Below are 21,664 nucleotides of genomic sequence, written 5' to 3'. Positions count from 1 at the left end.
GTCGATCTGGTTAACCTTCCAGAGGGCTAGACTCGACCTATTGTAGCTTTCACTAATGGGAATATCCTTTCCAGGAGGGAATCAGGAGTGAATTGTTAGAATCTGTCTGTTTTCTTTTGAAGATATTAAGTGAAAGCTCCTGCAGATAAAATTGTTGTGAAATGTGCCTGAGAAGCAGGTCCATCTGTGTGTGAGGAATAAAAACTCTAAGTGGCGCTGGTAATCTCTTCTATGGGAAATGTCGGTGCAAAATATTTCTGTATTCCAACTGTAATTATGAAATGAATATTCAACTTATTCAGTTATTTTTCTTTAAGAAAACCAGATGTTGAGCTTGCACTGAATGCCATCAGTGATACATCTCTTGTTTGTTTTGTTTCTAATCCCAGAAGAAGTTAGCAGTATACCACAAGATGCAGGAGTCTCTGGAAGTGACCCTTCCCAGCAAGCAAGAGGAGGATGAGAAAGACCAGCCTGCCGAGATGGAGTACCTTAACTCTCGCTGCGTCCTTTTCACTTACTTCCAGGGAGACATTGGTTCAGTAGTGGATGAACACTTCTCAAGAGCTTTAAGCCAAGCCAGTAGCTTCAATCCAGAAACCGCCCTTACCAAAAGCAAGGCAGGGCTAAGTCCTCTGTGGAGAGGTAAGAGGAATAGTAACTTGCTCTCCGTGGTGTGGCTTACTTAGTCTGTATCCCGGTAACTCATTGCATTGCAGCTGAAATTTTGCTCTGCTGTGGAGGTGGAAAAATCCTCCCAGGTTTGAAAGAACCAAACAGCTTCTTGGGTTTGAGTGATCTGAAGTGTTAAAGAGCGAAAGAGGTGCCAAAGGCATAATAGAAGCAGGCGTCTCCCTTTCTTGCCATAGCCTGTGGCTCCCCTGAGGCCTGGAAGGAACAGGGCAGAGTTCACATGTCTTCACAAATGTCTGCTGCAAGGTTGGAGGCTTATTTTTAAGCTCCAAGTGTGAAACTTGGCCTGTGCGGCAAGAGCAAAGCTGTTTGGGATGCTGTCCTTGGATGTGAGGAGACTCAGGCAGTCTTCTCGGGTGACTTTGCCAGGGGATTACGATTTGTCTACAGCCACTTTCCAGGTGGGGAGGAGGCAGCACATAATGGATTAGGCTTGGGTGCTAGCTGTAGCCCATGTGGCTGCAGTTGTGTGGCATGATGTGTTGCTGCCTTGCCCAGGGGCAGAGCCCTACTGGTTTCCTGTGTGTGAAATGGGAATGACCTGTTAATCTCCTTCTGAGCAGGGAGCAGACGTGTATTAGTTGCTGCAACGTGTTTGAATGCTGCCATAGTGCTGATCTTGTAATATGTGTACGCATGATCAGTATAACAAGGAGCAGATCTTGCCAGGTAAACTAGGTAGATCTTCAAGACAAGATTAGTGACAGGAGAAAGCACGCTGGTAAGATGCTATTTCCATTTTGTTGACTGTAGCAGCCTAAGTAGTTTTTCAGATCCACAGGTGTGTTATTTCTGATCGTGTCTGTATGTGGACTGGCAAAGGGATATGACCTAAATATCACGAACAATGACCTTGCCTTGGGTGGAGTGAAAGACATACTGTGAGGATCATTATAGGGGTGGTGGTGATCATAATTGGGGGTTTTGAGGTGAGAGTGTTTCGATAAAAGTCACGGAATTTTTGGAAACCACTCTGTGAAGAAAAATAGCACAGAAAGACTTGCTTTCCAGAAAGATGATGACAAATCCAAGGAAGTTTAAGCAGAGGTCAGCACAAGTGGCTGGGGAGCTAGAGGAATTTATAGCTTGAGCCGGGACCATTAATTCTAATGGGAAGGTTTCGGTCGACTTGACTGAGAGCAGGATTGAACTTAAGCTTACTAAAAAGGAGATTGGAGCATTTATAAATTGCCCAGTCAGGCTATAAATGTTTTAGCAATGGGATCAAGGCAGTCCCCGGAGATCCCATGCATACAGCAAGCCCTCTTCATGAGCTTGGAGACATACCATGGATGGGGTTATGTGTCTTCTCTTTGGCTTCAGACATACCCTGCTGTTTTATCCTGGCTCCCGTCATGGTTGCACAGCCCTCCCCAGAGGGGCCTGCAGGGGACAGGGTGGCCTGGCATAAGGGTTCTTCAGCCATGCTGCCTTCTGACCTGGCATGCCCCGTGCCGTCAGCAGGGAGCAGAAGTCTGTGTGTCCTGAAACTCTTCTGGGAATAAAGTAAGAGGATATGTCCTCTGCTGTCCCCACACCTGCTGAAGCAGTATGAAAATCCCCGGGGAGGCTGCTGGGCAGATCTGCTTGGTTCTGTGCTGTGGATGCTGAGAAAGCTGAGGGTATCTGCTTCTTCAAAGAACAGAAGCTGATGAGACTTAACCGGCCTAAATGAGTTTTGGAAACTTGCCCACTTTCTTCAAGTGGGGAAGGAGTGATGCTCATACCTTGATCTTGTGGTTCACGTACAGTTGTCAAAGATGCTCAGAGCAAATAGATGTGAATTTGTAGCCTGTTACGTGAAGAAGTTAAAATATCATTAGCTTGAAGATCATTTATAAACAGCCTTCATCAGGCTGTTTCAGGGTAGTCAGAATTTTTGTCAATAAATTACTCAAACAATTAAAAAAAAAAAAAGCTTTTGCATTTGCAGTAGCTGTTTTGGAAGGTACAGATTTAAATGGAATGTGTGTGGGCATGAGCTGGTTACTCAGCAAACCGTCCTATTTCTTTACCTGAAATGAGGAATTTGTAATGTTTTGGTTTTTGGGTTTTTTTCCATCTTTTGGCGTTTTCTCAGTGTCCTGATGGAAGAGCAAGGTGTAATTTCAACACTAATGATATTATGGAGGTTTTTATTTCAAGGAAGGATTTTGCTTATGTATAGAAAATAGAACCTGTTGTCCTGAAAAGAGCAATTTTTTGTCTTTTGTGTGTTGAAAATACTGATCAGCCAAGGCTAAAATTAACTTCAATACTGGCTTGTATGGAATATAGTTCCCTACAACAGACTCCAGTGGTGTGGACTTTGAATAGATGGTCACACTCAGAGTTGCATTCAATGACTCAATGTCCAAATGGAGGCTGAGTGGTGTTCTGCAGGGGTCCGTATTGGGACTGGTGTTAACATCTTTGTCACAGACATGAACAGTGGGATCAAGTACACCCTCAGGAGGTTTGCTGATGACACCAAGCTGCATGGTGTGGTCGACACGCTGGAGAGAAGGGATGCCATCCAGGGAGACCGACCTTGACAGGTGGGCCTTTACGAACCTCATGAAGTTCAACAAGGCCAAGTGCAAGGTCCTACACTTGCGTCAGGGCAATCCCAAGCACAAATACAGGCTGTGCAGAGAACGGATTTAGAGCAGCCCTGAAGAGAAGGACTTTTGATGGGAAGTTCAACATCAGTCAGCAGCATGTGCTCACAGCCCAGAAAGCCAACCATATTCTGGGCTGCATCAAAAGAAGTGTGACTAGCAGGTCGAGGAACGTGATTCTACCCTCTACTCTGCTCTTATGAGACCGTACCTGGAGTACTGTGTTGGAGTCCTCAGCACAGTAAGGACATGGACTTTTTAGAGAGAGTCTTGAGGAGGGCCACGAAGATGACCAGAGGCCTGGAGCATCTCCCATACAAGGACAGGCTGAGAGAGTTGGGCTTGGTCAGCCTAGAGGACAGAAGGTTCCAGAGAGACCTTATAGCAGCCTTCCAGAACTTAAAGGGGGCCTACAGGGAAGATGTAGAGGGACTCTATCAGTGAGGGTAGTGGTTTTAAGCTGAAGGAGCAAAGGTGTAGATTAGACATTAGGAAGAAATGTTTTACTGTGGGGGTGTGGTGGTGCTTTGGGACAGGTTGCCCAAGGAAACTGTGGATGCCCTGTCCCTGGAGGTGTTCAAGGCCAGGGTTATTGGAATGAGATCATTTTTCAGTCCCTTCCAACTAAAGCCACTCTATGGTTCTATGAATATTCAACTGCAGGTGTAGCTACCTAAAATCTTTTGCAGGGGCTAATGAAACGAGTGATACCTTGAAACTAATGTAACCCTAGTGGTATTTTTATCAACATGTTTTCCTAGCTGAAAGTGTTGTGTGGGTTTTATTTTTTTGTGTGGGGTGCTTGTTTTTCCTCCTGCCTTAACTGAGAATAATCTACTACAGAAAATTCGATACATTGTCTTCTCTACAATGTGTGCTTTATCATGTTTTGAATGTGTTTTGGCCAGTCACCACAAAGGGTTGCATTAGTTGCCCCTTCATGGTGTCAGAGATATTGCCCTCTTCCTGTACCTTGACTAGGAAATTGGTGTAACTATAGTATCTTTCTTGGCAGATAGTTTTTGTTAAATGCCTTCTTCCTCCACTCCTGAAAGCCCCTGGAAGATACTAAAATTATTATTTTTCTTTCTCAAGGACAGCACTGAACTGGCTGTTTCTCTATTGAAATATCCCATTGAAGCCACGTATCTGACACAATGGTATCTGTAGTTACAGTTTCTGTTCCAGTACCTGAAGGGGGCATACAATAAAGCTAGGGAGGGATTTTTTTTTATAGAGACATGTAGTGATAGGACTGGGGGAATGGGTATAAATTGGAGAGAGGCAGATTGAGACTAGACGTTAAGGAGAAATTTCTTCACCATGAGGGTGGTGAGGCTCTGGCGCAGATTGTCTGGGGAAGTTGTGGATGCCCCATCCCTGGAGGTGTTCAAGGCCAGGTTGGATGTGGCCATGGGCAGTCTGGTCTAGTGGGATGTGGAATTAGATGATCTTTAAGGTCCCTTCCTACTCAAACCATTCTATGATCTGTAAAGATGATTGATTTTGCTTACTGTTTTAAAGTTGGGAAGGAAAGGACACCTATCAAACAGTGTGGAAATGTGTGGTATTTGGGGGCTGTGGCTTAGCAGAGAGATGGTTCTTGTTAATAGGATTGCTGCACACTTAATATTTAGTAGCATACTGTGTGAGCAATCCAGGTAGATGAACTTTTCTTGCATGTTCATGTAACCTGGTTGGACCTTATATCTCCAGTAACGTGGCTTGATATTGACCAGTGAGATTGATCTATGCAGTTACAGGGAATGGTTTCTCAGTGGCGGCTGATCCATGAGAGTTTCTGACAGTGGTAATGGCTTTGTGAAACGCACACGTTCGAAAAATGAAGATGACCAAAAGTGTTTTCTGTGCGCTAGACCTTCTGCATGATTGGTAAAGCCAAGCTGGTATGCAGTTTGGGTTTAATTCATATTGGCAAATCTGTGGTTTAAAGTGCTCTCTTCTGGTGTTGAGATACTTTTTGGGTTTTCTGTGCTTTTTTAGAAGTGAGATGGTTTGGATTTAGGGCTCTTTTATGCAGATAACATCTAGATAGTTTCCAAAAACATTAGATTAGAGATTAGTTTTCCGGAATACTGACAATGTATTGTCAAACTGTACTTCTCTGTTAAGCACTGAGGAGGATAGCAGGTTGGACATGAAGAAGTTTGGTTTTGCATTTTTTCTGTAAGCCTTACTGCCAACAGTAAGCCTCGTGCACTCTGTTTTAGCATAATCCGTTGCAAAAATGAACAATTTACAAACGAAGAACGATACCAATTTTGAAAGGGTGCTGAGGTTTCTGTTGTATGCTTGAAGCTCTCTCAAGTCTTTTAGGATTAATTACAGTAGAAATATGTTGCTAAGAAAGAATCAGCCTTTTGAAGAAAGCCATGTTGGAGCACAGTTTGTTAGATAAGCTTACGGCCTCTGGAGGAGTTTGACTCGAAGAAGTTCTCTACGTTTGTCTGTAGTGGGCTTGCAAAGCTTATTTCCCATAGCGGAAGTGAGTCAGGCTCAATAAACTGCCTAAATCAAAGCAAATTGTGTGGAAAAATGTCTGTGATTTTAATGGGTTTTCAAACAGATACATGAGTGTCCTAGAGATGCAGTCAGGAAACACTCTTACAGTTCTTGTTTCCAAAGTATTTTTATGTAAGCAAAGTTCAGAGGCAGGAGCGTTTGAAGAATCTGTTCATTTGTGCCTTCACCCAAGTCTCATTCCAGTTTCTTGTTAAACAAAGCAAAACAAAAGGTTATTTAAAAAAAAAATAAATTTGTAAACGTTATATGAGGAACAGAGGATTCCTTGCTTTATCAAATATTAAACTTTCCTGGCTTTATTTCTCTGTAGGCTGTTTTTATGACTGTTCTTTCATCAGAGGTAAAGTCCTGTATTTTTATGTTTCTATCTTTGACCCAAAAATTTCCTATTTGAGCTAAGACATATTGCATGAAGCAATACTTTCAAACATGAGCTGGCAAAAGGATTGTGAGAATGAAGGTGCCAATATATTCCTACACATCAAAAATGCTAACCTCTTCTTCAAAAGATGAATTTTTAGAATGTGATTTCATAGTGTAGAGGTATTGGAATCCATTTAAATATAATTTGAGCCCTAGCTGTAAGAAGCAGTGATCTTTTATTTCTACAAAAACTCTGATCCTATTGGATGCAGGGCAACATGGTATATTCTATAAGGGATTAACATAAGATGTGCTAGATACAATCTTTATCCCATCCAAGCATGCAATTAGTTTGAAAAGATCTGATATTCTTACTTTAGCCAAATGTTTCATATTCTGCAGTGTGACCTGGCTCTCTGTCCTCAGAAGCATTTGCAGCCACAATGGCTGCCTTCCTAAAGCATGTGTTCTGGTCCAGCCAGGAGTTAGCCTCTCCTCATAATTCCCATACCGAGATCCTGAGGGAACTGTGACTCTTCAGACTGGAGAACACTTTTTTTTTTTTTTTTTTGGGGGGGGGGGTGAAGGGGAGGAAGCATGGGGAGCAGGAGGGAGGAAAGGGGGGAGTTGTATCTGTATGTGCTCATACCTGATGGAAGGGAATGAAGATTAGGGAGCTAGGGTCTGCTCAGCAATACTTGCTTATAGGACAAGAAGCAATAGGCGTGAGTTAGGAAACAAGAAGTTGCACCTGAATACAAGAAAATACTTTTTTTTTAAATTTGTTGATAGTGGCCAGCCACTGGAATAGGTTGCCTAGAGGGGTTTTGGAGTCTAGATCTCTGTCAATATCTGATTGGGCACAGTCCTGTACAACCTGTTCCGGGTGACTCTGCTTGAGCAGGAGGGTTGGACTGTCCTGTGATTCTGTAATTGATGGGAAAGCTCAAGTTCAGCGTTACAGATTTGAAAGACTAGAAAATCTTTATGGGGTTCTTATAATTAAATCTGTTGTTCAGCATTAGTCATACTTTATTTCTTTCCTCTCTACCAGAAAGTTCAACAATTTCAAGCCAAAGGAGCAGTTTTCCGACTTCATTTTGGACCAGCTCTTATCAGCCTCCACCTCCACCATGTTTAAGTGGAGTACACCCCGATTTCCCTGTTACTGCACCAGGCACCTTCCCAACACCAGATCCCAGCAGCTGGCCAGGACATGGCCTTCATCAGACTGCCCCACCTCCTCCCCCTGCTGCATCTGAATCTTGGCATTATCCTTTAGCATCTCAGGTGAGCCCTTCATATGCACACATGCATGACGTGTACATGCATCACCATCACCCTCATCCACACATGCACCATCACCATCCCAGCTCGCACCGTGACCCCCGGTATGGGTCCCTGCTGATGCCTTCAGTCCGCACAGCCAGGATTCCTGCTCCACAGTGTGACGTGACAAAGACAGATCCTGCCGCTGTCACCAGCGCTACCTCAGCATGGGCTGGAGCCTTTCACGGAACAGTGGACATAGTGCCAAGTTTTGGGTTTGACACAGGTAAGATAGTTTGGTTGTGTCTGTAACTTGTTCTAGCAGGAAAAATTTTACCAAAGAAATGGAATCCCTGCAGCTGAAGCAGGGCTTGTTCGCAGAGTCTTCTCCAAATATATTTCCAGGTGGGAATCCCTCCTGAAATTGCTGTCAGGGCGGATGAGCTGTGAAACATTCAGCTGCCTTTTGCTGAGAGACCTTTGTCTGCCTTGATCCCATTCAAGCCAAATAAATTGTGGCATGATGTGCGGTTTTTGGTTTAACTCTTGTGGGAAATGGTTAATTAAACTTCCATGTGGAAGCTCCCAATTGTTCAGCTAGCTTATATGTGTATTCACCAAAAAATAGTTCCAATAAGGACTGAACTAGTAAATTGTCAGTATGTGAGGAGTGCGTCTTACCCATCTGAATTGGAACAGATTAGCATTTCTTTCCTGTGTGGTATCCAGGTGTCATGTAGAGAGTAGAGATGCTGGCTGAGCTGCGCTCACCATCAAACTAAACTTCTTTCTGTAGATTCTAGGCAGAGGTCTGTAAATTAGACTCCTTTTACTGTAGGGTCTGTAGTCACAGGACAGCCTTCATAAACTACATCTACATCTGTAAGCTTTAACTGGCAGGCTCCCATCTCAATGTTAGGAGCTGTCTAGCAATCCTCACTGTTCATAGTTACTTGCAATCAGATGATAGGTGAGTAACGGTTTCCAGTGCACCCATCCTGGAGCTCATATGCACTATTTAGGTTTCCATTTTCTGCTTGATACTTATCTGAACAGCAGAAACCCTTGCAGGTTACTACTTATTAAATATATTGTATTATTTATTAAGGAAATGCTGTTTGCATCTCTCTTCCTTTTTCCTTAAGGCATGTGTTTGTCTGTCGTCTTGATAGCTCTAGCTAACTGGTTCAATGTGAGAAGCACTTCCTAGCTTTGATCAGTGTGCAGGGGATCAAAGGGTTGATGGATTAAAAAAAATGCTGTTTCTTAAATATTAAATAATATGAACCCAAAACTTAATTTTAAGTGAACTAACCTAACACAAGTCACTCTCTCTTCCCTTAATAGCAACTAGGAACTAATAATCTCTTCTGAATGCCGTGCCACTTTCTGCCTCAAGAAATTATGAAAAAACATAATAGGATTCTTAACACTGAACAATTTTATATCTATTAATAACATTTCCAGCCATGCCAATGGTACAAGAGGAATTACATTTTGTGCTTTTGGGTATGAAATTATAATCTCACAGGAATGGGATCTTCAGTTTTGCCTTTCTGGTGAATTCCATGATCGAAGTGAGCTACCTTCTCTGCAGCATGAATGCGTTTTCACTGCCATCCCTTGAAGGGATGAGCCCCTTGGTTTGACAGCAGCCCCGGCAGTCCAGATCTGGAGCTCCGGTATTCAATTTACCTTTTGAGGATGGTGCTGAAAACTGTGTAACAGAGCTACTAGGCAGGAGAAACTACTATCTGCCTTATTTATAAGTTCAGCCTAGGCTGTGGGTTGTTTCAGTGCTGGACAAGTTGATTTGCTTACTGCTGCTTCTTTGGTAGTAGAATGTCTAGCGAACCAGGTTTTTAAATTTTTCTGTAACTGCCCAGTAACTCGCAAAGGACTGGGAATCCTAGAACTACCTTACAGAACCAGTATAATCTTTGCTTGGTGCTGCCTGTTCCTTATGAAAATCTCTACGGAGGAATACAGTTGGATGTTAATTTTATCAGAATCCTGATTTGGAGCTTCTTAACAGTGGCTTTCATGTCTTATAGTTGTCCTCTCAGTGTGGAAGACAGTGCAGAAGGCCTGAGCTGTTAATTTCTGTCCCATGTCTCATGTGTGGGTTTTAATCACATGAACTCCTGTGGGGGAAAAGAAAGAGGTGAAATGCTATGTGACTGGTTTGCAGAAGCAGAGAGTCTTAGGAAAGCAATGTCTTGCTTGTTTTTAACTACTCAAAATGACCATGCACTGAAACACAACAGCAAACCTTATCAGGCAGCCCCAGTATGTCACCTGAGGTTTTGGAAACAAGAGAACAAGTAACAAACTACAGCAGGTAGTGGTAGCCTGCGACACTGTAATTACTTGCTCTCTTTCCCTGCACACTCATCTCTCCTGTGCTTTCCAAACAGGCTTGTGGGGAAGGGCAGGAAGGCTCTAACCTCCTTTTCCAGCCTTGTGTACAGCTGGTCTATTTGAGAAAAATACTTTGGTGACAGGCATTCAAGGTTTGATCGTGGTAAGAAGAGGGAGTTTAGTTGTCCCAGTGTTTTGCATGCATCTTAAATAGTGTCATCCTAGGGAAGGTAAGTTGTGCTGCCAGGGAGAGGAGGGGGCTGCTGAAGCACCACACTGAGTCACATTCACCACTCGCCAACGCAGATGATGTTTTTCTTGCTTCATGTCCACTCTAGGCTAGAATAATACTGGATAAGTCTCCACATCATGCAGAACTTCATTACATTTAACTTGTATGCTAGACAGCAATCTTACCAGAGAGGCTAAAAACTGAAGGGCCTGGAAGAAGGTACTTGGCTTTCTTTCGCATAGAAGTGGTTGCTCCTGAGTAGGGGAAGACTATAATGGCAAGACAACTTCAGTTCTGGAAGACTTTGCTCATAAGTGTCTGGAGCATAATTCAACCGGTAGTGCTGTCAATGTATTAGATTCCATGAGCTTCAGATGATTTATATGGAAAAGTTCATTTGGAGTATAACTGGACATTGTTTTTCAGAGCACTTCAGAAACAAGAATACTTTTTTTTTTTTCTACCCTCTTACTGTGGCTCACATTTCTTGCACTACTGTCACATGTGATTATAGACACATTTGCAAAATTCCTCATGCTGAACTATAAGGAATGATAGTGTTGGGATTAGGGCAGGCTGGTTGTAATCTTACCCTCTTCCAGCTACATTGTTGCATCTCTGCCCTACTAAACCAAATAGTCTCGTGAATGGATGATGCTGAATCACTTCAAAGGTTAAGAGGGGTTTCCCTTGCATGCCTGATGTAGTTTGGGAATTAATGTTTCAGAACAGATTGTGTGCGACATCAACGTATGACCATTCATAGAGCTAACAAAGTATTGATCTGTCTTGCACATCTGTTTGAACTTACATGGTCCTGTTTTAGAGGATGAAGTAGGATTTAGCTACCTGATTCCCATTAAATGTGGCTTAATCCTCGTATTGCATGCTGCAAATTAACCCTTTTAGGAGGGGTTTCTTTACAAGGACAAGTGAGCTTAAAGAAGGTGGTAGTCTACTTCAAAATCTATTAAAAGCTGTTATATTTGTGGCTGCTGGTATGCAGTGTCTTTCCGAAGCTGAGGTGCCCATGCTATAATGCTCAATACAAAAGTATGTTTTGATATAAACACCTTGGTATAAGCATGTTATGTTTGTGCTTTAGGCCACAGTTCCCTGCCGTGCTAAGCAAAGCAAGGTCAGCATTGATTGCAGTTCATGGCATACATACAGAGAACATTGTTTCAGCTGTAATTCTGCAGTTTTAAGAGTGAAATCTTCATGTTTAAGTTGATTACTTAAAACCAGGAGGGAGGTGGGAATTGCTGTGTTGCAGCCACTGGAGCTGATGGTTACAGCCATCAGTGTTTTCCTTGGGAGCAAGATGGGAGGCTGCCCTGCACATTGGGCACTTCAGGAGGTCGATCAGATCCAGCTGTGCTGGCAGCTGCCAGGTCTGCTGACAGCCTTGTGGAGAGGATAGCAGAGCAACTTGCCCTGCTGCTGCAGAGCCTAAGAGGATATCCTGTCCTGCTGTTGGACAGATGTGCTGGAGGAGGCTTTCTATAGCCCCAGCACAACAAAAGTAGAGTAGGATTTTGGCTTATCAGAGCGTTGTAAGTCTGTCTTAAAACTGAGGTGCATATCCTTTATTGTGCAGAGTTATGCACATTGAGGCACGACTTTACATTTAGATGAATTAATCAACGTTCTCCAGTCATGGCTAACTATGGGAAGCCCACTTTCAGAAATGTCTCTGTCGATGTGTCAGGTTGAATATGGAATTTGAGTGGTCAATCTGCTGTCTTCTGTAGTTGTCTCTGTTCACACACACCCCGTAAGTCTGTCACGACTGAAAAAGTCAGTTTGTTTAGATGCTCCCACATTCTGCTTGTTTGGCTATTGGCTCTAATGTTGGTGTCCCAGGGATAAGGAGTTGTGCTGGTGTGACAATACTGACTTATGCAACGCAAGCAACCTTGTCTTTGAGAGGAAAATGTTCTGGTAGCAGGCTGCAAGCGGAAGCTCTGTCAGTAGCAAGGCTGCACTTGGATGAGATGTTAGGATGGCAGATAGCTGTCCCATGGAGGGGGTGAGACTATAATGAGGAAAAGGCATGGAAAGTGTTTCACATTCAGTTCTGTAATTAAGGCAACTTTGGTTTTTTGGATTGGTTTCTGTGGCTGCTTAAACTTAATAGCTGTACTTTAAACTTCCTTGTTGCAGTTGTTTTTGTTTGTTGCAAAGACACCGAAATATGAAGGTGTCTGTTCAGCTGGTTATTCCTCTTCTACCAGTTGCTGCTGTCAGGTGGACATCCTCTGCTAGGAGCCATGTAACCTGTTTCTCTTCTCATCAGCTTCCATTGCCTCTGGTGGCTTTTAGTGCTCCACTGGTGAACTTAAATGGCTTCCTTACACTCTGAATGGTTTCTGCTGTTTGAGTCCCTCTTTGTTTTTTGTTTTCTTTGTTTAAATAAATTTAAACATGGGAAAAAAAGCCTACAAAATTGTCATCTCTCTTTGAGGAGGCTTTGAAGGAAACTAACAGTAGTTTAAGGCTTTCTGTGAATGAAGCTGACAGGAAAACAACTAATTCCTAAATAACAAGGAGACATCGAGTTAAAACCCTCTGAATGTGTTTTTACAGGGATGCTTTAGTCGAGGGACATCCCAGTTTTCCCAGCCTAAAGAAATAGGTGCAAATACGTGTGAGACGGAGCAGAAAGCCACTGAACGGGGTTTGGCATGCTATACCTGTGGGTTCTGCTCTTCCGGCTTGTTCACTGCTGGACACACAAGTGTTTGGATGCTGCTTGGGGATCCTTACACAGATGGAGTGATATGCTGTCGTGTTTTATGTGACTGTTAATTGCTTTGTAGCTTAGCTCTGAAATGAAGTTGATCATTATTAGAGATTCAACCCTTCGTACTCCTGAAACAAGGAGGTGGTGGTCAGATCTGAACTCATTGTGCCTGTTAAGGGGGCCTTCCTTTGTGTTTCACTGTGTGGTCAGATATGGAAATGAGACATTCATGCCTAGCACGTGGATCTGTCAATTTTCACACGTTAATGATCAAATGAATGTGGAGCTTCAAGGGTTGCAATATCACTGAGGTCTGGAGTTGTGCGTATGTATGTTAGTGGTGAAATCGCCCTAAATTCTTAGCGGGTTGGATAGTTGATGCATTGGTCTTGGTACGCTATGTAGCAGAGTAATATATATATATAATATAACAAAGACTGAAGCATTTCCATCTATATAGCAATGTTGATTTATAGTGGGAAGGACATCTTCATTGCAAAATATGTGATTTGTTTGGCTCAAAATGTCGAGGGGAAGGTTTTAAATCAGTGAGTCCTAAATGCCTTACTACCTCTTAAAATATCTGCCTGCACCTCTCTCCTTTCTGCTTTCCATATAAATGAGCAGGAATGCATCTTCTTTGGGAAGTTTCATCAGCACCTCCCCCCTCTATTGTCTGAATTTTAGGTATACGCCCTGTTGAGTGTAAATCTAGTAAAGATTGAATCCCTCTGGAGCAGAGAAATCACAGATTATGACATAGATTCCAAGTCTATAATGCTAAAGCTGCAACATAGCACCACATTTATTAGATAGTCCTCACTTTTTATAAAGGAAAATGTTAGAATAACTCATAACAAATGCAAGCTGAAAATCATTAATTTTTCCCATGTGGAAGCACTGGCTGGTCTTGGTTAAAAATCTGACACTCTGTAGGTGAAATTATTTGGGTTTTTACATGCTGCGGGAACATTTTCCCTCTCTCCTCTGTTAGGTGAAATAGCAGAGAAACTGAGGGATCCCAAAGTGTCACAGGCCTTTTCTAAAAGAGGTAGGGTTTGTGGCTGTCCCCTATCAGGAAAAATCATTCTATTGCATATGAGATTGTCTATGCAGACCTTGCTGGAGGATTTTATCGCACCATGCCATGCTCCATATGAAGCCAAACCAAGGAATTGCATGCAGGATTATATCAGCATTCCTGAACTGCTTGAGCCAGTCTAAGACTTGAGTGTGGTTTAAACTTATCCCACATACACTATAAAATTGGGGTCAATAGCAATGTTACTAACAAGTCCACTAGGCTGGTAAGTTGTAGGTGTGGGATTTTTTTGGTTTTGTTCTTTTTAATCAAAACCTGTTTATCCTTACTTCACTTGCTTGGGGAGAGGGAGGGGAAAACTGTGTCAAGTTTTAATTATTTTTTTTTTCCTTTTCTGAAACATAGGTCTACAGCATCAGGACAAGAGCAAGGAAGCTTCTTGGTTCTGAAGTTCAATTAAATTAAGACCAGCTAGAGATGGAGTCAGTCCAGCTGGGCAGGCAATCTAACAGCCATTGACTCTCCTGCATGGGGCAAAGGACACACATGAAGATGAAGAGCCAACCATTCTGATTTTGCTATTGAGCCTTTTGTTTGTAAGGCCATTTATGGTTCCCACAGTGTTGGAAGAAAACAAAAAAACTAACTTTCCTTTCTTTCCTCATCTGAGCCTGATGCAGCTGGGCAAGCTAACTCCTTTCTGCTCCTTTAACAGTGTTTTATTTTGTTCGGCTTGATATTTTTATGAACAGTCTCAATTGTCAGGAAAAAGACTCTCCCTTGATTACAGTGCGCCTCCTTTCAGGAATACAGTATTTTGTAGCTCTTTGTGCATCTATTTTTGTAGAAATACAGAAAGTTTGGGTAAGGATTGATGGGCTATTTTAGGATGACATATTTTTTTAAAAAAAATTGTAAAATTCTTAAGTTCTGTTTAAAGAACTTGCTCTCAGAGAAGCACTGGCAAAAATGTATAAAATGCTATTTTTAGATGTCTGTGATGTGTTTGTGCATTTTGGTTTTTTTGTTTGTTACCTCAAATGTCTCTTTCCTCTCTTTTTAAAGAGCTAAATGTTCCTTGTTTCCACATTACTAGATTTCAATGTTTTTGTCCTTTTTTTTTTTTCTTTCTCCTAGATTAAGCAAGTGTAACTCGCACCTAAAGTTTCAGCTAAGTATTTTCCCTGCTGATGTTAGATTGTAGTAAGGGTATTTTCTTGCTTCTAAAGATGGCTTTGTGCTGTGCTGATTGTCAGAAACTCGCAAACACCTTTAGCATGGAGCAAAGCTTGGGGTTACAGGAACTGCATTTCCAACCTATCCATTCTTTCAAAATGGACCAAATACTCTTCCAGATTTTAGTCAGACCTGGGTCTGGGGCCTCATCCACAATCCACTGAAACTGTTGAACGCAGTCTTCTGTGGGTGATGTTTCAGGCCCTCATAGTGTTCATGAATATCAGTGTATTCTTAATTTTAACTCACAAGGCAGGACTTCATCCAAGCCATTTCAACAGTGGTAACTTATAACATCAATTTTCAGGAGAGAAATGTCAATTAAGTGTGTGGCTTGTGGTAACAAGATCTTTTCACTTGGCCTGATCTGTCTATTGAGCACCTCAAGGAAAGTGCTGAATTTTTCAACTCCTCTTAACTTCAAAATCTGTTTTTCTAGCATAAGATTTGCTGTGGGCCCTGTGAGACACCAACTGCAGTGCCTTGAATTTTGTAAGAAATTGGATGTGCTCAGCATGCACAAATTCAGGCTTAACTGTTGTTCTTGGTAAGAATCTGAGTGTGGAAACAATGTGGCCATGTCTAGCCACAGCACTCTGCAAGATGTTTGGGAAACCCCATTTCTAGCCTGGACCTTGGGTCTGACTTCCATAATAAGGACTTTAATTGAAGCTGAGGTGAGAATGATCCAATCCTGAATAACAGCGGCAAGATGACACTTGGCAGCCCCAGTCCTGTGATGGGCTGGAGCTAGGTTGGCCACCATACCCAGCCCTAAGGACTCCAGTGTGAGTGTCAGCATGTACTTAGGTGGGACTGAGTGCAGGATCAGGGCATGCATTGCCAGACCCTAACTAGTGCTTGGAAATGTTGGCTTTCTGCTCTGTGCACCTAAAGTTGATCCATATATTTCCCAAGGCTCTCATAACCTATTATATTTTTGTTGCCACTGTTTTCAGACATCAGTGTCTGAAATTCAAACCAGCTAAGTGGAAACCAAAACACAAACACATGGCTGAAATAAGAACGAGTTTAATTTTAAGGCAATGAGCATTGTAAATGGAGATTTGTCAGGTGGAGACCACCTGGATCTGCGTGTGAGAGGGGAGGAGTGTTGGGATGTGCGTGCCGCTCTGAGGTTCAAGTCAGCCTCCCTGCATTGCTTTTTCTCTTCAGGCTTTTTGAACTTGATCATGTGAGGTGTTGAGTGTTCTCCCTCGCTGTGTGAGAGAGCCTGACATACTGGCACTGGAGGCATTAGGATTATGTCACAATTTGGCAAGGCTCTTGAGTGTATAGCTCACTGATTTGAAGTTTGAGGTAGCATAAAAGTGCTGAATGCACTATGCCTAAGTATTTAAAATAGTAGGATTGTAGTTTGTATTGGGATGCTGAATTAAATGTGATTTTTTTTTCCCCCTCATTTTTATAGTCCATCAGCATTTCTTTCTTATAATAAATTTCACTCTCATGACAGTTCTATATATTGTTGCTGCTCTGGTGCAGCTAGATACTCAATTTATCAATGAATTCATAACATAATGGGAATACTATATAGGAGAGGATGTAGTAATAGCTGCCATGGTTCACTTTCTTATCAGGATGGTATATTTCAGGAAATACCTTAAGAATAAGAGTTCTAACTTAGGAATTCTGATGGTATGAGGAATACTGGAAGGAAAAAACATCCAAGCTTTTTTTTTAAATTTTTTTTTTTTTTTTCTGTTGGAGTTGGCAAAGCTGGACAGCAAACAGGCAATGTGTCCTCTTTGATCTTCAGGGCTGAAGGGTTTGGGTGGTGGGAGGAGCAAAAGAAAAGACAAAATTTCTTTTTGAGGTGGAGTGTGTTTAACTTCCTGAAATACTTTGATGTTTAACACGAACAGTCAGTTCATTGCCTTCCTCTTTACAAGTTCAGATAATGAGGGATCTCTTCCTATTCCCTGTAGATGTCAAAGAAGAATGGGACAGGAAAAAACAGGCCTACAGTTTGCACTGGACTCAGTTTCTGGATTGTTTTATTGAGCTGATAGCTGTTGGGGATGAACATGTGGTGAAGCTATTGGCTCTTCCACCTCAAGGACTACTGTTATGTGCCTAGTTTCCACTGATGAACCTGTGAGTGTGCTGAAGGAACTTCTTTTGCTCTACAGGCTCTGGAAGATGTGTCAATAAAGATCTGCTGTCATCTATAGCTATTTGTCTGCTGGTCAGCTGACTTGGAAAATCAAATAAATTCTTTTTTAATTTTCCTTAGTCACTAACCATCCCCTGAACTAACAAGAGTTGAAAGTAAAAACACAAGTGCATATCAGTAGCCCTACTTCTATGTTCCACATATTGAAGGACAGGAAGGAGAAAATCCTTCCCTGTGAGAAACTTTTAAGTTAAATTCAACAGATTTACTTCTCTCTCTCATACACACATGCTTATACACACACGCATATATATGCTTATGAGAAGCAGATGCTGTGGTGCTTTTGTTGAAAGAGGAGGGGAGTACTTGCTTGCAACGTTGCAGTTATGGGGAATTGATGGCAGTGAGAAAGAAACAGATTTCTTGAAACTGCTCATGTTTCTGCATGTAGGAAAAAAAGGCCCTTAAAATCAGGTCACAGATAAGTTATGTGTCTTAAGACATTACTAAAGGAGTTGTTTAATTCTTTCTGTTTGTGGTGAGTTCTGATACTGTCCCAAGAAATTAGATGATTCATTTTGTGAGGACGTATAGAACATAATGTATTCTGTCACTATTTCTGGGAGAACATAGGAAAATTACTGTTTAATTTAAAGAAAAACTATACTAAACTCCTGAATGTTGTCCAGGGTTTGATTTTATTCCTGTCAATATTAAGAAATCTGCTGTCAATTTTTGTGTCCTCATTTGAAGAGTAGGAGGGTTCAAGCTATCCACCAGGTTTTTGAAAAGCAGCTGCCAGTTTGTTTCAGCTGGGTATTTTCATCCCAATAAGATGATGGAATAGTGCAGCTGCTGACCACCCAGCAGATTTGATTTCTGGGGAACTGAATAAGCTGTGCTTAGCGGTAGTAAAATGCACTTTGTTCTGATTACTTTCCTCACCAGACACAAATTCAGCTATCAGTTTGTCTGATACCTCTTTCATAGCGTGAAGGTCTTCAGTGAATGGCAGTTTTCTCTGTCACCTACTTCTGCTTCAGAACATGCTTTCAAGGATGAAAACCTCATCATAGCTTTCAGAGAGAGCAGAGGTTGCAGGATAGGAGCATCACGTTTACCACCACCTGCACTTAGGATTAACTTGCCTGTACTGACCCTTTCTGGTTATTGGTTATTGCATATGTCTTGCTCTCTTTCCACAATTCTCTGTGTATATGTGTGTAAATATATATACACATATATACATACATGTATAGTAATACCTGGTTCCCTCTATTTGACCCTCGTGCTTCAAATGTATGTCCTTTGGAAATGAAGTGAATGACATCACTAAATCTCGACTGAGACAATGTAGGCATTTAATTGCATTCTTTGTAACCTCAGGAGTGAATGGAAGTTTTGTATTTGTAAAAACGAAAACACCAACAGGAAACCCAACTAAAAAGAAAAAACCTTTTTGTTTTATCTGTAAAGATGACTATGGAGTCAGCAGAGTTATATAGAGAGGTGCAATATATTGCCTTTCAGCAGACAAGCATATATTTTTAATATGATTCTTCTAACTAATTTCAGGTACAAGCTTTTTCTCCATATCAGTGGACCAGCAAAATATATTTCTTATATGCATTTTAGAAATACATATATTTTAAAAATTGACTTCTTGGCTTTAATATGTCAGCCTTTGAGCTTTTAAAGAGTATTTGGTAAATATTGATTGTGTGTGGATTTTTAAACAAAGTTGATGCGTATTCTTTGGAACAGAAATCTCAAGCAGGAAGGTATTTAAAAATAAATACTGCTTTGACATATTAGCTCCATTGGCTCAATCTGAGAGTTGTGATGCCGGAAGATGTCTCTTTAAAGACTAAGGGACTCTTGACTGAGCAAAGTCAAATGAGAGTCTCTACAAGAGGCAGGAGCAGTCTTCTTGCAAAGATTTGAGCTGGTAGAGCTATGACCAGAAATGATCCTCTGTGGCATTGTATGTAGATGCTTGGGCAGCCACTTCTCAACCTATTAAAATCAGGCTGTGGTGGCAGGTTTGTATTTGCCCTGTCTTATAGGGTGAACTGATTTCCAAGGGAATTGGAGGTGTCCCTGGAAACCTGTGGTTTAGGTGCCCTAGGTCTGCACGATACCAATCGCGCTCTCCCTGTTCTTGTACTGTGGTCTCCGTGACACCACAGTGTGACCTGTGAAAGCTGGGCTGAAGTTCCCCATAAAATGCAGGATGTTTTTAGTTTCAAAGAAAGATAGTTTAGGGATGGCGGTTATTAAAGCATAACAGTTATCTCATGTACCTGCCCAGTGGTTCAAGCCTTCAGGATGCATCAACTGTGCATCATTGATGATGGCTCTTTGCATACGGAGCCCAAATACTGCTTCCTCCCCTTAGTGTTTTTGGAAAGCTTTGATGGCGTTGAGATCATTGGCACCAGCCTCATATGCCTGAATTGCAGTCCAGTGTTGGATGGCACAGCATGGTTGCTTGAGGTCTGATCGAACATTGGTGGACATCAGCTGGAATCAGTATTGATTCCAGTGAGTGTGGGCTCAGGTAACTAGTACCTGTAGACAACTGATATTTATAGCAGTTGTGGTTTACAGTAATCTAGTAAAGTATCTGCAGAACTATACTGCACTTTCCCTGCTAGCTGTTTGTAGCTGTTGTATAAAACCATCAGTTGAATCAGGGTCCTTCTCTTTCCCCAACTTGTTTTCCAACCCTGCTTCCCTCAAAACTCCATTGAACTTTTTTGCCCTTCTCATCAAAACTGATTTGGGGGGGATGTTTGTATGAAGAAAAGTGTCACTGTTTTAATTACTGAATAAATAATTTAATGTGAATTTTACTGTTGTATTTTTTATGTAGCATTTTTGTTTGGTCTGTATTTCTCAACAATTTGCTAATGCTTTCTTTTTATTCTTATGCAACTGAAGAACTCATAAATCTCTTTGTAAGTTGCCGCATCCTGAGTTTCTATTTTTTGTCAAGAGATTAATTTTTGGAGCAAGAGTTTATCTTCTATTGAGAACGTTTTAAAGCAAGTATTCTGAACTGTTTTTCTGCTAAAATTAGATGGAGTGAAAACCTAGCATGAAAGGAATTTCAAATGGGCTCTTGTGAAGGCACTAGCTTTCCATTTCAGATATTGTCTATTGCTTCTGCTACGTCTTTTTTTAAAAAATATCTTTTTTAATTGCTTTAACACTATAGGCTATTTTAAAATCAGACCTAGTAGAATCACTATCTGACACTTCTTAACGTAAGACTCTTGTTAATTTTATCATTTTCTGGCAGTTTTGATAGTCAAGACTTACCATGCAATGTATTTATCTCAAATTAACTTTTTTTTTTTTTTTTTTTTTTGGTAAAGTTCAGTGATTCCCACTAAGGAGGTAATTTTGCGCTTGTTAAAATTATTTTAAAACTATTTAATTAAGAAATGTTTATGTGTCCATATTCTGGTTTGAGGGCTGAAGCTTTGGTATTTTGGTCACAAATACATCATTTACTGTTCCAACAGAGGGGGGGGAAAAAAATCCCTCCAAACTTTGGCCAAGCACTGAGCTTTTGAAAAATTGCCACTTGCACGCAATCAGCAGGGAGCTGTTAAGAGTTTAGTTACAAAATCCTGTGAAGATCCTGACCATATGGGATGTACTCTGTTTCAGAACATCAGGAGACGAGCAGGATTTTCCCCATACATCTTGCTCCAGGCCCCGTTTCCAGGAGCAGACAGCAAGTAGGGTGCTTTTTCTCTGCACAAAATCACCATGTTGTTCTTCCTTAGGCCATGAGAGAGAGATGGAGAGAGCTGCTAGCCAGAAACTCAAGGAGAGGAAGGCCAAGAAAAGAGGAGACTGGGTTGAAAAGCTTCCTGTAGGAGAGAATGGGTTTGGGAGCTACCAGGAGAGAAAGAGTCTCCCTGGACAGTGGGAGAGAAGATGGGATGCAGACTGCTGAAAAATGAGCAAATAATGCGTAATGATCACTTGGCTAGAACATGAAATATGTAGAGGGGGATGTGAGAACCATCAACAAATACCAGAATAATGTGAGGACTTAGCAATTTGGTACAAACTATGTGTCAAAGAAAACTTAGGATAAACATCGCAGGAAATTTCTTTCTTTTAAGTGAGCTGTGTACACTCTGGGTGAGCCTGAGAAAAGACAGGGGAGCCCTATTGCTTCAAGACAATGACAATTATTCTCAGCAAAGCAAATGTACTTTAGGAAGCAAGAGTGCATTAAGGTAGGGAATGAGCTAGCTTTTTCTTCTCCCTATACCTTCTACTGCTCTAATCACAGTAGGGCTCCAGCTGTGTTGTCCTACACCTGGATTTCCAGGTGCTCATGGGAGTTATTTCTATGTGCTTTTATTGCCTCAAGAAGTGAGAGCAGGGGAAGTGATGCTCAAGAGTAATTATTATTTTG

The 21,664-nt window shown here is 41.6% G+C and overlaps 1 protein-coding gene across 3 annotated transcripts in view; it reads left to right on the top strand.

The window, feature by feature from the left end:
* Positions 1-20,314, top strand: part of VGLL3 (vestigial like family member 3) — a 29,258-nt gene extending 8,944 nt beyond the window's left edge. The window contains exons 2-5 of one of the 3 annotated variants that reach the window (XR_008447821.1): positions 390-645; positions 7,255-7,755; positions 14,256-14,714; positions 17,036-20,311. Coding sequence is in view for 2 of the 3 variants with exons in the window: in XM_054054512.1 (XP_053910487.1) it covers positions 390-645; positions 7,255-7,755; positions 14,256-14,299 (801 nt within the window). In the remaining variant the exon portion in view is untranslated. Of the gene's footprint in view, positions 1-389; positions 646-7,254; positions 7,756-14,255 lie in introns of all 3 variants that reach the window. The other 2 variants (XM_054054522.1, XM_054054512.1) reach the window with 2 other exon arrangements.
* The last annotated feature ends 1,350 nt before the right edge of the window (positions 20,315-21,664 follow it).

The sequence above is a fragment of the Cuculus canorus genome, chromosome 1 (assembly GCF_017976375.1).
Source record: "Cuculus canorus isolate bCucCan1 chromosome 1, bCucCan1.pri, whole genome shotgun sequence".
In the NCBI taxonomy this organism is placed as follows: domain Eukaryota; kingdom Metazoa; phylum Chordata; class Aves; order Cuculiformes; family Cuculidae; genus Cuculus; species Cuculus canorus.
Note: the sequence above shows the minus strand (reverse complement) of the source record. Positions and strands in the feature narration are given on the sequence as shown.